This window comes from Vulpes vulpes, chromosome 15 (genome assembly GCF_048418805.1).
Source record: "Vulpes vulpes isolate BD-2025 chromosome 15, VulVul3, whole genome shotgun sequence".
NCBI lineage: Eukaryota > Metazoa > Chordata > Mammalia > Carnivora > Canidae > Vulpes > Vulpes vulpes.
The window spans coordinates 91,442,229-91,455,360 of record NC_132794.1 but is presented as its reverse complement, the minus strand read 5'-3'; the positions used below and the strand labels follow the sequence as shown (position 1 = coordinate 91,455,360).

Genomic DNA, 13,132 nt, shown 5'->3' with positions numbered 1-13,132 from the left:
ACTAACAATGACGCCTGAATAGCAGAGAAAGAACTCCTATGATACTCTGGCCTCTACTCAGCACAAAGATAAGAATAACAAGAAGGTAATCTTGGAATATAAGGAAAGTAATATGTACCTCAGAGGATACAGGTCTTAACTGCCCACAGTAAGAATCTGTCCAATGAGGACAGTGCAATCACAGAAGTTCCCAACACCCTTCAAGTTTTCATCAGTTCCATTCTTCTGGTCTGTGCTTCCTACCCTGGGGCAACCTCCGGTCCCTTGGGGTACCTATATTCTCTCTCTTGCCACTAGGGCTCACACTGAATTTAGAGCAATTGGGGATAATCCAAGATTATTTAACCTAAACAAAAACTAAGTCTTATTTATGAAGTAAAGAGCTAAACTTCTCAGAACGATTAGGGAAAAAAAAATTTTAAGGAAATCTGATTGTCTCACAATAAAATAATTTGGTTTACTCTAAACGTTAGATGACATTGCACATTGGCCTGTAAATGAACATTCCCAGCATCACAGACAGGCATGTCAAAATACTCAGCAATGGAGGAATCTATTATTACAAAACTTGAAATAACTGGAGTATTTAAATAACCCAAGTGGGCACCTTGAAAGATAAATCGGTCTTAATGATTCCTCCAAGAAAAACCATTTCCAGGATAAGGTAAAATGCAGCAAATTCAGTTCATTTCTCCTTTTCTTAGTGAAATTCCTATAGACAAACAAACATTGAAAGGGTAGAAGCTGAACAATACAGTCCAATGTTAGTTAAATGTGTTTTTTAAATCTATAAAACTTTCTTTTTAAGAAATGATCTTCAATAATATACTTCCAACATTTTGCATGTACTTTAATTTTGTGCCTAATCAAGCCTAAAGGGTCACTTTCAGTATGCTTAATGAATTCCATCTTTTCTCTATAGACTGTGTTTATCACTACTATCATCATTTTAATTTTCCCAGTGTCTATTCTTTCATAGAATAAGAGTAAAAGGCAATAAAATAGTCAAATAATTGGACAAACATACACTGCTGTGAAGATAAAGAAGTTGACATCATTGAAACTGAACTGTTAACTGGCTAGCAGTGCCACTATTAAATAGCTTGAAATATGCATTTGTTCATCAACAAGAGTCCAAATTCAGCACACAAAATCTAACTCAGAGGGGATCATCATAGTATGAGCTGTATGAAAGCCAAATGTATAAAATTTGAGGACTGCCAATAAATCAGATTCAGCATGTTCTCATTTTTTCCATGTCAGTGTGTGATCTTTGGAATATTTAATTATCATGACTTCTTTCTGAATACAGTATGTGTAGGCCTACACATACATGTAGGCATCATCAGCAATTCAATGCTTGCTCTCCTCCCACTCTATGTATATTGAAAGTTTTCTTCAAATGATTTAAGTCTATTCATTCCTTCAGCAAAAATTCATCAAGTACATACTTTGTATCAAGCACTGTACTTGATACTGGAAATATAAAATGAGCAAAACATAGTCCTACTCTCAAGAAACTCAGTCTAGTGAGAGAACAGTTGAAATAGCAGATCAGTGCTATGACAGGGGTATCTATTGCATGCCCTGGGTACATTTGCTCTGATGAGGTTAAGGGGGAGGGTGAAAAGATCTGCGAGGACCTTTATCCTAGAGGTAAAACTACTTGAGTTGAATCATGGAGAGGAGTAAGAAGCCAGGTAGATACATGTGGGAGGTAGGGGTTAGGGAGGATAGGTGATTTCTGTAGGGTTTTCTGTAGGGTTTTCTAAGGAGAACAAAATTTGCAAAGACACAGATACATAAGAGAACGCAGCACCTTTTGCGAACTGTAAATTTGAAATGGCTAGAATTACATGAGAGGGAAGTGGTGGCAAGCTGCTAATCAATTACATGAATGGTAAACCAAGTTCAAATTATGTTTAATTTACAAACATGAGCGACTGGCCATGAGATAAAGAGTGACAGAAATCAATGTAACTGGCTAATAATGAATGTAGAATTTGGACAAGAATAAGTCATAGTTAAAATTCAAAAGTATTAGTTTCAATAAAGTGGTAGTATCTAGGAGGACACTTAAAATATTTCCTTTATTCTTTCTATTTGTCTGTATATAATATCAAAACTAATTTTTATATAATTTCATAATAAAATGGAATAGAAAATATTTTGAAACTAAACTACATTTGCCCAGACATGCCTGTGTGTGTACATGCATGCACAAAGAGATGTCATTCTGGATTAAAGGAAACTAACATGATGATTATCTTAAAGTGTAAGGATTATGGGTGACACTTCCTTATTTATATATTTACCAAATAATGTATATATTCTATAATAAGCAATAAAATAGTTTTATAAGCAGGGGAAAATGTGTTTTCCCCCACAAAATAAAAGCATTTTTTATTTGTCCCTAAATGCGAACTAATGTAAAGGTTATAGCTGGGATAACATAGATCAAATGTCAACATAGTTCAATAAAAAAGAACTGATATTTTATTAAACAGAAATTATGCTGTACTGAAATTATTCCTGTACAATGGGGGAGTATTACCTAGGGCTTGATAAGCACTTTTGTAATGGGAAAATATTTCTTAATGATATTATTTTCTGATAAGATTTGAATGTTAGTTGATATTCAGTATGGTGAGCCATATTGCCCTAAAAACTGCAAATGTAAAATGAAGATTTACATACATACATTCTGAATAATGCTTAATTTTTCTAGTATTGTTCCATTCTAACATTTCATTTAACAGATGGTTAAGATTTAGTAAATCTCTAAATATTGCTAAACAATAAAATACACTGTATTTCCTAAAGTCAACCCCCAACAATTTTAACCTTGGACAAGGGACCCTTGCTAATATTAAAATATTATACGGTTCATTTAGCTCAAGATTTCCCTAAAATACTATAGCTATACTTGACACCTATTCTAAGTGGTGTCAAGTCATATAAATCTAGTTATATTCTTACTGTTAAAATTTCTCTTCTCTTTCAGTGTCTAAAGAAAATAAAGAATCTTAATTACTCAGCTATTTTCAAGTACTTTCTCTCTATTGCTCATTCTCATTTAATATCAGACAATAAGATCACCACTTGCTGAGGATGAGCAAATGATACAAAATACATCCACTGTTAATCAACAGAAATCCTCTTAATCACCCATATACTTTCCAGGACAAACTAATGGAATGATGAAAATGAAAATACATTCAAATTATCTAGGTCCTTATCTAGGTCCTCACAGAATCTATTTAAACAATATTTTCAGCATCTTTTCTAAAGTCACTTGTTTAAAATGTATGGTGTAAAATGCTAATAATCAAACCATTGCAATGTTAACACTTCATCTGAGTTACTGATGATAACCCAACAAAGTCAATAATGAGTTCAAGGTTCTTCTTTTTCTATTGTCACAGAATTTTGGCTTTGAAAGTGTTTCAAACTTATTAAAGAATGCAATAATTTCAAAGAAAAAAATACAAGGAAGCTATTACCAGTTCACTTCCTTAAACACATTTGACCATATTACTTAAAAGAAGTATTTCTTCTGGGATAACCACTTTGAAGAACTACTTGATGTCTCTCTTCTTTAAGTTTTTTTTTTTGTTTAATTTATTTATGATAGTCACAGAGAGAGAGAGAGAGAGAGAGGCAGAGACACAGGCAGAGAGAGAAGCAGGCTCCATGCACCGGGAGCCCAATGTGGGATTCGATTCTGGGTCTCCAGGATCGCGCCCTGGGCCAAAGGCAGGCGCCAAACCACTGCGCCACCCAGGGATCCCTCTTCTTTAAGTTTTTATTTAAATTCCAGTTAGTTAATATACAGTGTAATATTAGTTTCAGTGTACAATATAGTGATTCAACACTTCCATATAATACCCAGTGCTCATCATAGCAAGTGCATTCCTTAATGCTCACCACCATCCCCCACCTCCCCTCTGGTAACCAATTTTTCTCTAAATATAATCTATTTCTTTATTTGCTTCTCTCTCCCTCTCTCCCCCTCCTTTGCTCATTTGTTCTGTTTCTTACATGAGTGAAATCATACGGTATTTGTCTTTCTGCATTATTTCATTTAGGCTAATACTCTCTAGCTCCATCCATGTTGCTGCAAATGGCAAGACTTCTTTTTTTTTAAGGCTTCTTTTTTATAGCTGAGTAATATCCCATTGTTTATGTATGTGTATAGATAGATAGATAGATAGACAGATAGATATACTGAGGCAAATGGTAAGATTTCATTCTTTTTTATAGCTAAGTAATATCCCATTGTGTGTGTATGCGTGTGTGTGTGTATGTGTGTGTGTGTGTATGTATGGATAAAGAAGATGTGACCATTCATCAGTTAATGGACACTTGGGCTATTTCCACTTGACTGTCTCTTTAACAGTTAAAAATATACTTTATTTTATGACCCAGTAATTCCATTCTTAGGCATTTACCAAGAGAAATAAAAACACAGGTCCACAAAAAGATTCGTACAAACTATAAATAGTAGCTTTATTCATAATAGTAAAAAAAAAAAAATGGAAACAATCCAAATGTCTATCAATAAACAAATGGATAAACACACTGTGGTACAGTAATACAATGGAACATAACATATTCAACAATAAAAAAATAAATTACTGATAAACCTAACAAAATGAACAAATGTCAAAACCATCTTGATAAAAAAAAAAGACACAAAATAATGTATCCTAATATGAGTTTATTTATATGAAGTTGAAGAATAAGTAAAAACTAATCTTTGGCGGCAAATCAGAATAGTCATTGCATAGTGGAGAGGAGTACTAATTGGAAGAAGTTACAAAGGAACTTTCTCAGATTATGAAAATGTTCTGTATCTTGAGAAAGAGGTTACATAAACATACAGATTTGTGAAACTCATCCAAGAGTACACTTTAGATCAGTGTATTTCACCAGGTATAAATTTTACATTAACAAAAATCTAAATAGGTAAATAAAATAAAACCCAAATTGGAAAGATGTAAATGTACTAAGACTGTTGTAATTCTCGTAATGGGAATAGGAAAGAACAGATTTAAATCCTGTTACCTGCTAACTTAGCCAGGAATCTTGAGCATGTGTGCACACTGAACCTGACAGAACTGATTGAATTAATAGAATAAAATCAGAATATAAGCATTTCTTCCATTTTTTAAAAGATTTTATTTATTTATTCATGAAAAACAGAGAGAGAGAGAGAGAGAGAGGCAGAGACACAGGCAGAGGGAGAAGCAGGCTCTATGCAGGGAGCCCAACGTGAGACTGGATCCTGGGTCTCCAGGAGCACGCCCTGGGCTGAAGGCAGCGCTAAACCACTGAGCCACCCAGGCTGCCCCATTTCTTCCATTTTTGCTACATAAGACATAATGATGAGAAAAATAAACATTCATACCTATAGCAATATTGAGAAAAGTAAAATTTTCTTATCAATACCTGAACCAAGAGCAGGCTTCCCTGTGACACAAAACTGGGGTACAAGGAATGAAAAAAAAAATAAGACTTTATTTAATAGTATATCATTTTATACCAAGGTGAAAAACAGCCTCCAAACCTATCCTCTGTGCACTTTTCCAATAATACAAAACCCATTTGTTGCCAGACACTATTCTAAACTTAAGTCATTTAACAGCTCAATGAGAGATCATGCCCATTTTACTGACAAAAACAAAACAAAACAAAACAACAACAACAACAACAAAAACACCCTAGGTAGAAAGAGGTCAAGTACTTGCCCAAAGTCATATCCAGACAGAGCCGGGCTCAAATCTCAAGCAGTCTGGCATCAGGGCCCAAGCTCATAACCTCTACGCTATAAAACAGCCTTTGGTCCTACTTTTTTTTCTTTTTTTCTTTTTTTTTACTTTTTTATTTATTTATGATAGTCACACACAGAGAGAGAGAGAGAGAGAGGCAGAGAGAGAAGCAGGCTCCATGCACCGGGAGCCCGACATGGGATTCGATCCCGGGTCTCCAGGATCGCGCCCTGGGCCAAAGGCAGGTGCCAAACCACTGCGCCACCCAAGGATCCCTCTTTTTTTTTTTTTTTTTTTTTTAATTTATGATAGTCACACAGAGAGAGAGAGAGAGAGAGGCAGAGACACAGGCAGAGGGAGAAGCAGGCTCCATGCACCGGGAGCCCGACGTGGGACTTGATCCCGGGTCTCCAGGATCGCGCCCCGGGCCAAAGGCAGGCGCCAACCCGCTGCGCCACCCAGGGATCCCCTGGTCTACTTTTCTAACATGTTTCTTAAGCACCTCTTTCCTGCCTGTGCAACACAATTTCATTCCTGCAATATACTTCAAGGCCCATGCACTAAATCTATCCCTGATTTTTCCAGCAAAATCTCTAAACTGACTTTTCTCCAAATATATCCTAAAAGTAATAACTTACAAGGGGACTCAAAAACATTTTTAAAATAGGTATTTGTTGATATTTAAGACCAAACAGAGAAAGTCCTGCATTACAGGGACAAATTTCAGAATTCTTTCCTAATGACTTGAAATTTAAGATTGCTTTAGACCAAATGAAAATTTGAATTTTTTTTCATATCTTGGTGTTGAAGTCAGAGGAATTTGTACAATTTTTAATTGTATATGATTATCTTTACCACTGATCTAATATAGTTCAAATCATCAGTATTTACTGGGCCCCAAATACTAAAAAACACTCTACAGAACACTGTGCAGGTCAATTAATAAATACAAGAGATTGCTTCTTCTTTCAAGGAATTTTCTAGCACAGCATTTTTCATGCTAAGCTAGAATATGTTAACTACCTAGAGTCTACCAAATTCCCAGTCCCTACATCCCAGGGTGAAAAGAAGCATCTCACTGCGATCTGTCAAACCCAAAGTCATAATGATTTTTTTCTCCCTCATTTCCTCCTATCAGTTTTGTAACTGTAGCTCATATGTAGGTCTATGATCCAATCTGAGTTAATTTTTGTATATTTATGCTATGTACATTTTTTGTATATATATATGTTATGTAATAGTTGAGGTTCATTATTTTGCACATAGATGTTCCAGCATGATTTGCTGAAAAGATTGAGACCAATGCATTTTAATCTAACAGAGCACAAAATTTGATATGGTTTCAGATTCTATACTGCAACTAATCTTTTAAGAATTACAAGATTAAGCCTCTGCCTACTCAGCAGGGACTCTGCTTCTCCCTCTCCCTCTGCTTCTCCCCACCCTACTCATGTGCATATGCACTCTCTCTCTCTCTCTCTCTCTCTCTCTCAACCTCTCAAATAAATAAATAAATCTTTATACATAATAAAGAAAATAAATGCAAATCTGATCAGGTCAAACTTGTGTTTAAGTCCAACTTTTCAATAGCTTACCGCTCTTCTTAGCATCAAGGCTAAGATGCCTCACAAATCCTGCATGATCAAGCTTCTCAATCTTTCCTAGCTCCATTCTCCTTCTTCTCTGAAATAATAGTATTTTTCCAGTAAAGTCTTTAAATGTACCAAGCTCCATTTGGCCCCAAGGTCTTTGCATTGCCTCTTTCTCAGGCCTGAAATGTTTCTCCCTTCCTCCCTTGTGCCTAGTTAATTCCTTCTCATCCTGGAGATTTTAACTCAAACATTTTTTTTTAAGATTTTATTTATTCATTCATGAGACACAGAGAGTCAGAGACATAGGCAGAGGGAGAGGCAGGCTCCTCACAGGGAGCCCAATGCAGAACTCGATCCTGGGACTCCAGGATCACGCCCTGAATCGAAGGCAGACACTCAACCACTGAGCCACCTAGGCACCCCAACTCAAACATTTATTATCTGATCTTCCTTACTCCCACCCTTGGGTTAGATCAGATTCATTTATATATTCTTATGGCTGCCTGCACATTTCTCTCATAGGATTTTTCAGTTTGGGAGTTTATACTCTGGGTATTATGTGATTTAAAAGAAATATAGCAATTATACACATAACTATTAAATAAAATTTTGTCTATGTGTTATATACATTTTTTTAAAGATCTATAGTTCTCATCAGATACTCAAAGGAGTCCCTGACCCCTGTGTATTAATGAATTAACCTCATCCAAAGACAGGTCTGGTCTTTGTTTTGGCTAATGGAAGGTATATCTAGGCCTCTGGAACTTATTACCTAGGAGGACAGTCTTTCTTTCCCTGAGGATTTGGGCCACTGGACAAATTTGATTTATAGTCGGGGCCTTGAGCCATACTTTCCAGTTCCAATCCCAAGAGGAAATGAAGGCTGAAAGAATTAGTTGACCACAGAAGGGGCTAGAGACTAAGAGACAGCCATGCAGGCAGTTTGTAATTGGGCCCCCAAACAAAAACTACAGACATCAAAGACTTGGGTAAATCTCCCTAGTTGGCTGTGCCCTGTGTGTACTGTCATATACTGTGGCCAGGGCATGAATCTATGGGGAGATGATGATAGGAACTTCTATATTTGGTCCCTTCAAAAATCTGCCCATATGTCTCTCTTTTGGCTAATTTTAACCTGTTTCTCGCCCTGTAATAAACTAAGTATAACAACTTTCAGAGTTCTGTTGAGTCCTTTCTAGTTAACTATCAAACATGAATGGGGTCATGGGGCTCCTGAACTTGCAACTGGTGTCTGAAACGAGGGCAGTCTTGAAGTGACTGTTGTCTTAGACTTTGTAGTTTAGCTAAACTTATTACAACCCTAAAAAGATTAAAAACCCACAGGTTAGACCGTGAGTTCTTCAAGAGCAGAAACTTTACCAATACAATATGCAGCCAAAAAATTTAAATACTTGAAATAAATGGATACTGACAGGATGACAACATTCTCTAATAACAGCAATAATATTAATGATGATGAAGACAATAAAAACAGCAGCCATTTACTGCATGCCTTTACTGTAGTCCCCATGTACAGACGAGGAACATAAGGATGAAGGTGAAATGACTTGCTCAAGATCATACTAGTCACAAAGACAGTATAGAAGCTCTGATTTAACTAATATTAAATGCATTTTCATATATTGTATCTCCTAAAGCAAGCAAAGGAAGTTTAATATCATGTTTTACAAAGGACAAACAGAAATAGGTACCTAGCATTATCACCACTAAATAGTATCATTAAAGACTAGCAATTGTTAGCACAGTTCAGGAATGTAGAATACTTAATTTCCTCTCTTTTAACTAAGACTACAGTCATAAGCACTCTGATGCTTGCTTAATGCTTGCATTTGAAATTCTTCTAAATAGAATATGAGCTACATAGGTTAAAAACAAACAAAAAGTTAACTCGTGTATTATTATCAAATGCTAAAACACAAATTGAAATACCTCAAGTGGACAGATAACATTTCTGCCAAGAAAATCACTATATATAGACCCAAATCTGTAAGCTATGGGCATCAAGCTCTTAGATTTTTCTCTACAAATGTTCCATTCTCTCTAAAGATTTCTCTCACAACCTAGAAATGTCCTAATTGCCTCTAAGAAAGACTAAAGGAAACTAGAATCTGTCAGTTCATGCAAGACCAGCTGCACTATTTCAAGGAATATTGTACTCAAAGGTCTTAAAAGGCCTTTCTACCTTGAAACTACACCTGTTAATTAAGAGACAAATAAATGCAGATCTTACCCCAAAATATATAAAGGAGGATAGTAGCCAGGAGACACTCTGAATTAGAGCACTATTTTTAATAATTATAAGAAAAACACAAGAAGGTGTTCAATTAGTTGTGATTAATTAAAATTAATTACATTAATTGGCTTTCTGTAGATCCAGAGCAAACATTACATAATAAATGCTATTTGTTGAAATTATTTTAAAATTCACTATCATAGTTGTACTAAATATGAAAACCAATAGTCATGTTGTGCTATGTCAATTCTGGCAAACCAATTACAATAATAAAAACGTCTTAAGAGTGCATTAGTCCGGGTCTACATTAAAAAATGAATCATTAAAGGAGTACTGAGTGATGTGAAATACAGGCAATATGAAAGAGAAAGCGAACATAAGTAAAGCATAGGAAAGGAGGACACACTAATGAATTAGACATACACTAATGCCCGCAAATAACCCACAGAGACAGAGAAAGTACCTGGAAAGCTGTGAGTGCGCCAGTCCCTGGGTTATACAGGCATCGCAGCGAAGGCATGCTGTCCGCCAGGCTGGAGCAGCCCAGCCACAGAGACCTGGGCATAGAGCACTGCAGAGAGAGGACAACTATGAGATGGGACAGTATGAGACAGGATGGCACAGATTACAGGAATTTTCAAGGCTTGGCTGAATGCAATATTCCAGTTGCAGTTGGCCTTTCTGATAGAAACATATTCAAGAAACATACTGCTTACTAGTCCTAACCCCAAAGAGTACCTTGAAAGAGACACTAGTAGCCAAAAGGCAAAGGGAAAGAAAGGAGGTTAAAGGTCAAAAAAACCAAATATTTAGTAAAAATTTTTATCTCTGTTCTTTTATGTATGAGTCTAAAGAAAATCTACTTCTTAATCCAATTAATCAATTCTTTTCCTCTGTACACTTCATCTCTCATAAATTCACCACAGGGTGAAATACTGTATAAACAGAAAAAGGAACACTTCACAGTAATTTCATTATTAGGAAGGTTAAATTAGAAAGCAAAATACAATAGGAAAGTTTTGTTTTGTTTTAGAAGGTGGGAAGAAGGAAAGAGAACGCATTATACCCCCACAGTTTTGACAGCAACTAACTCTGCAGTTTGCATATGTTTTATGTATCTTGTTAGTCTGCTATTCATTAACCAAAATGCATAGTTACCAGAGCAGCTGCCTCTTCATCTTTCCAGATGGATTGGGGAAGGAGAGGGGGCAACCCAAACAGAAGGGAAAACAAGAAAGAAAGAAAAAGTGACAAGGACAGAAAAAGAGAGAACCCCAAAAAGTTGCTGGTATTAAAATCTTCTAAATAAAAAGGTATGTGTGAGTGTAAGTATACATATAGTGTATTCACTAGGGAAAAAAGGTAGGAATGATTTCTAGTAACACTAAACAGTTTTAGTGTTATTGCTCCTATAATCTTATAAAACATTGCATCTTTTTAAAAGAATTTTTACATTCTTCAAGTTTCTCTAAATGTATCCCAAGCTAAGGTTTTTTTTTTTCCCCAAGCTAAGGTTAATCCATCAACAATCTAAGAGTACCACATAAACTAAATACCTGATCAAACCACATATAAAAACAAGAATACATATTTTAAAACATAGCAGTCAATATACATAATATTAAAATTGAAATTTTAAGTCTTAAAATATTTAATATCATGATGGGAGTTTTTTATTCTTAAAATGTTCTAGTTATAGAAATTAATATTAGGAAACAAAATATGGTATTCATTGTTCACACTGTCTATAACTGATATTAAGGATAGTGTGCTACAAACGACTCCAAAAAAATGATCTGGTCTAGATCCTGCTTTGAGGTCATTATTTCCTCATTTTAAGTTAAGGTGATTAATGCCCAGGAAAAATCGAAGTTTGTATCCGTGAACATGAATTTAAAAAGTAGAGAAGTAGGAACTGGAATGCTGGCCCATTGTTTCTTTAGTGCAGAACTCTTCTTCCTGCCTCCATGCATCCCTAGGTCATGATGTGGAGATATCAGACTTCAAAGAAGGCTATTTGCTGAAGACATTACTGGATAGCACACCAACCACAACAGCTACACTGCTTTAAACTACTACAACAACCTCCTAACTTTGTTCACTGTTTCCAATGTTTCTTCACCTCAAGCTATAATCCATTTTACAAACAGCGGCTAAATAGAATAATTGTGTTCACCTTACTATCATGTCACTATCACCAATAATTCATAATGGCTCCCTGTATCTATTGTACGAAATCCAAGCACTCTATTGATCCGATCTTTCCCTACTGCCTACATTAACTCACCTTCTCTGTCCTTCTAATTGGTCCTGGTGCTCTAGCTAATACCTAACTTGGTATTTTGTTTAAATACCCATCTTATTTCCATCCTGTGAACTTGTAATTTCCTTCTCCCTTTTACCCTGCCAATGTATGTCTCTCATTTACTTCAACTCTCCTTAGAACTATTTATACTAATTTCAGTCTTATCCAGTAGTTCTCAGGAGAGAGTCTCATGTTGTCAGAAGGCAATAGGAGAATAAGGGAGAGTAGGACAAAAAATTTTTTTCCTTAAGAATCACTGTTCTCTGGAAAAAAAAAAAATCACTGTTCTCCTATTACAGCTCTACATTGGAAGCACCAAGTTCTTTGCTAAAATAATTTTTATAAGTAAATGATGTTAAAAATTTCTAAATCTAATGTTTTTAGTCATTCATTCAACAAGGATTTATTGAGCATTTTCCTTGTACTGTTCTAGGCATGAGGAATAGAACAATGAACAAGGGACAAAAATCCATTCTAGTGACATTCTCTCAAACTTAAATTCTTCTATGTTTAAAATCATTAATATAAAAAAATTTGTTGTTAGTTCCTCTTGTGGTTAATGAAAGACACTGCATATTATTAAGCAGTTGGTTAAAGTTCTCTGGATGTTAGGCAGAAGAAAAGTCTCATTCTGAAGGTGGGACTGAATTTCAGAAAAGTAGGGGAGTGAATTGAAGTGAAAATAAATTTAAAAAGAAAATGAAAATACAGAAGAGGAAAAAAGGAAATGGTACAAAGAAAAAGCAATAGGCATAAGAAGACAGTTTCCCTTCCTCTCTTCCCTTCAAAAGAGGTAGATGGCTCATATACTTTTAGCCATACTGAAGCCATCTGCAAAATCTCTTCTTTTTATTAAATATATTTATATTTGTGAACACTCCTTGGTAAGTTTTTAAGACATTCCTCTTTGCAACATTTCATCTCTCTCATTTTATATTAGATCCTGTGTTATTGCTGCAGTATGTCCTTGATTAATTACTATCTCTTTCCTTACTATTGGTCATCTTTATGCAATTCATTCTATCATCCATCAACACTCCTAACTAAGAATTTGAAAGGACTTACCTCATCCCTTAAACTAAAATTTCAAGATAAAACTATAATCAATAATGAGCCACAAACACCCAAGAAAGCCACTAGAAATACTGGTGTGATTTCTAAAATAGCATTAACTTACAAACACCACACAGAGGATGCATTTTCGATTATT

The 13,132-nt window shown here is 35.3% G+C and overlaps 1 protein-coding gene across 11 annotated transcripts in view; it reads right to left on the bottom strand.

The window, feature by feature from the left end:
• The window catches only part of BTRC (beta-transducin repeat containing E3 ubiquitin protein ligase), a 184,773-nt gene that overhangs the window by 107,052 nt on the left and 64,589 nt on the right, over window positions 1-13,132 (bottom strand). For 9 of the 11 annotated variants that reach the window (XM_025992389.2, XM_025992399.2, XM_072739825.1 and 6 more), the window contains one exon: window positions 10,081-10,188. The exons of the other annotated variants lie outside the window; for them this stretch is intronic. In XM_025992389.2, the coding sequence (XP_025848174.1) occupies window positions 10,081-10,188 (108 nt within the window). The remainder of the gene's footprint in view (window positions 1-10,080; window positions 10,189-13,132) is intronic. 11 annotated transcript variants of the gene reach the window in all.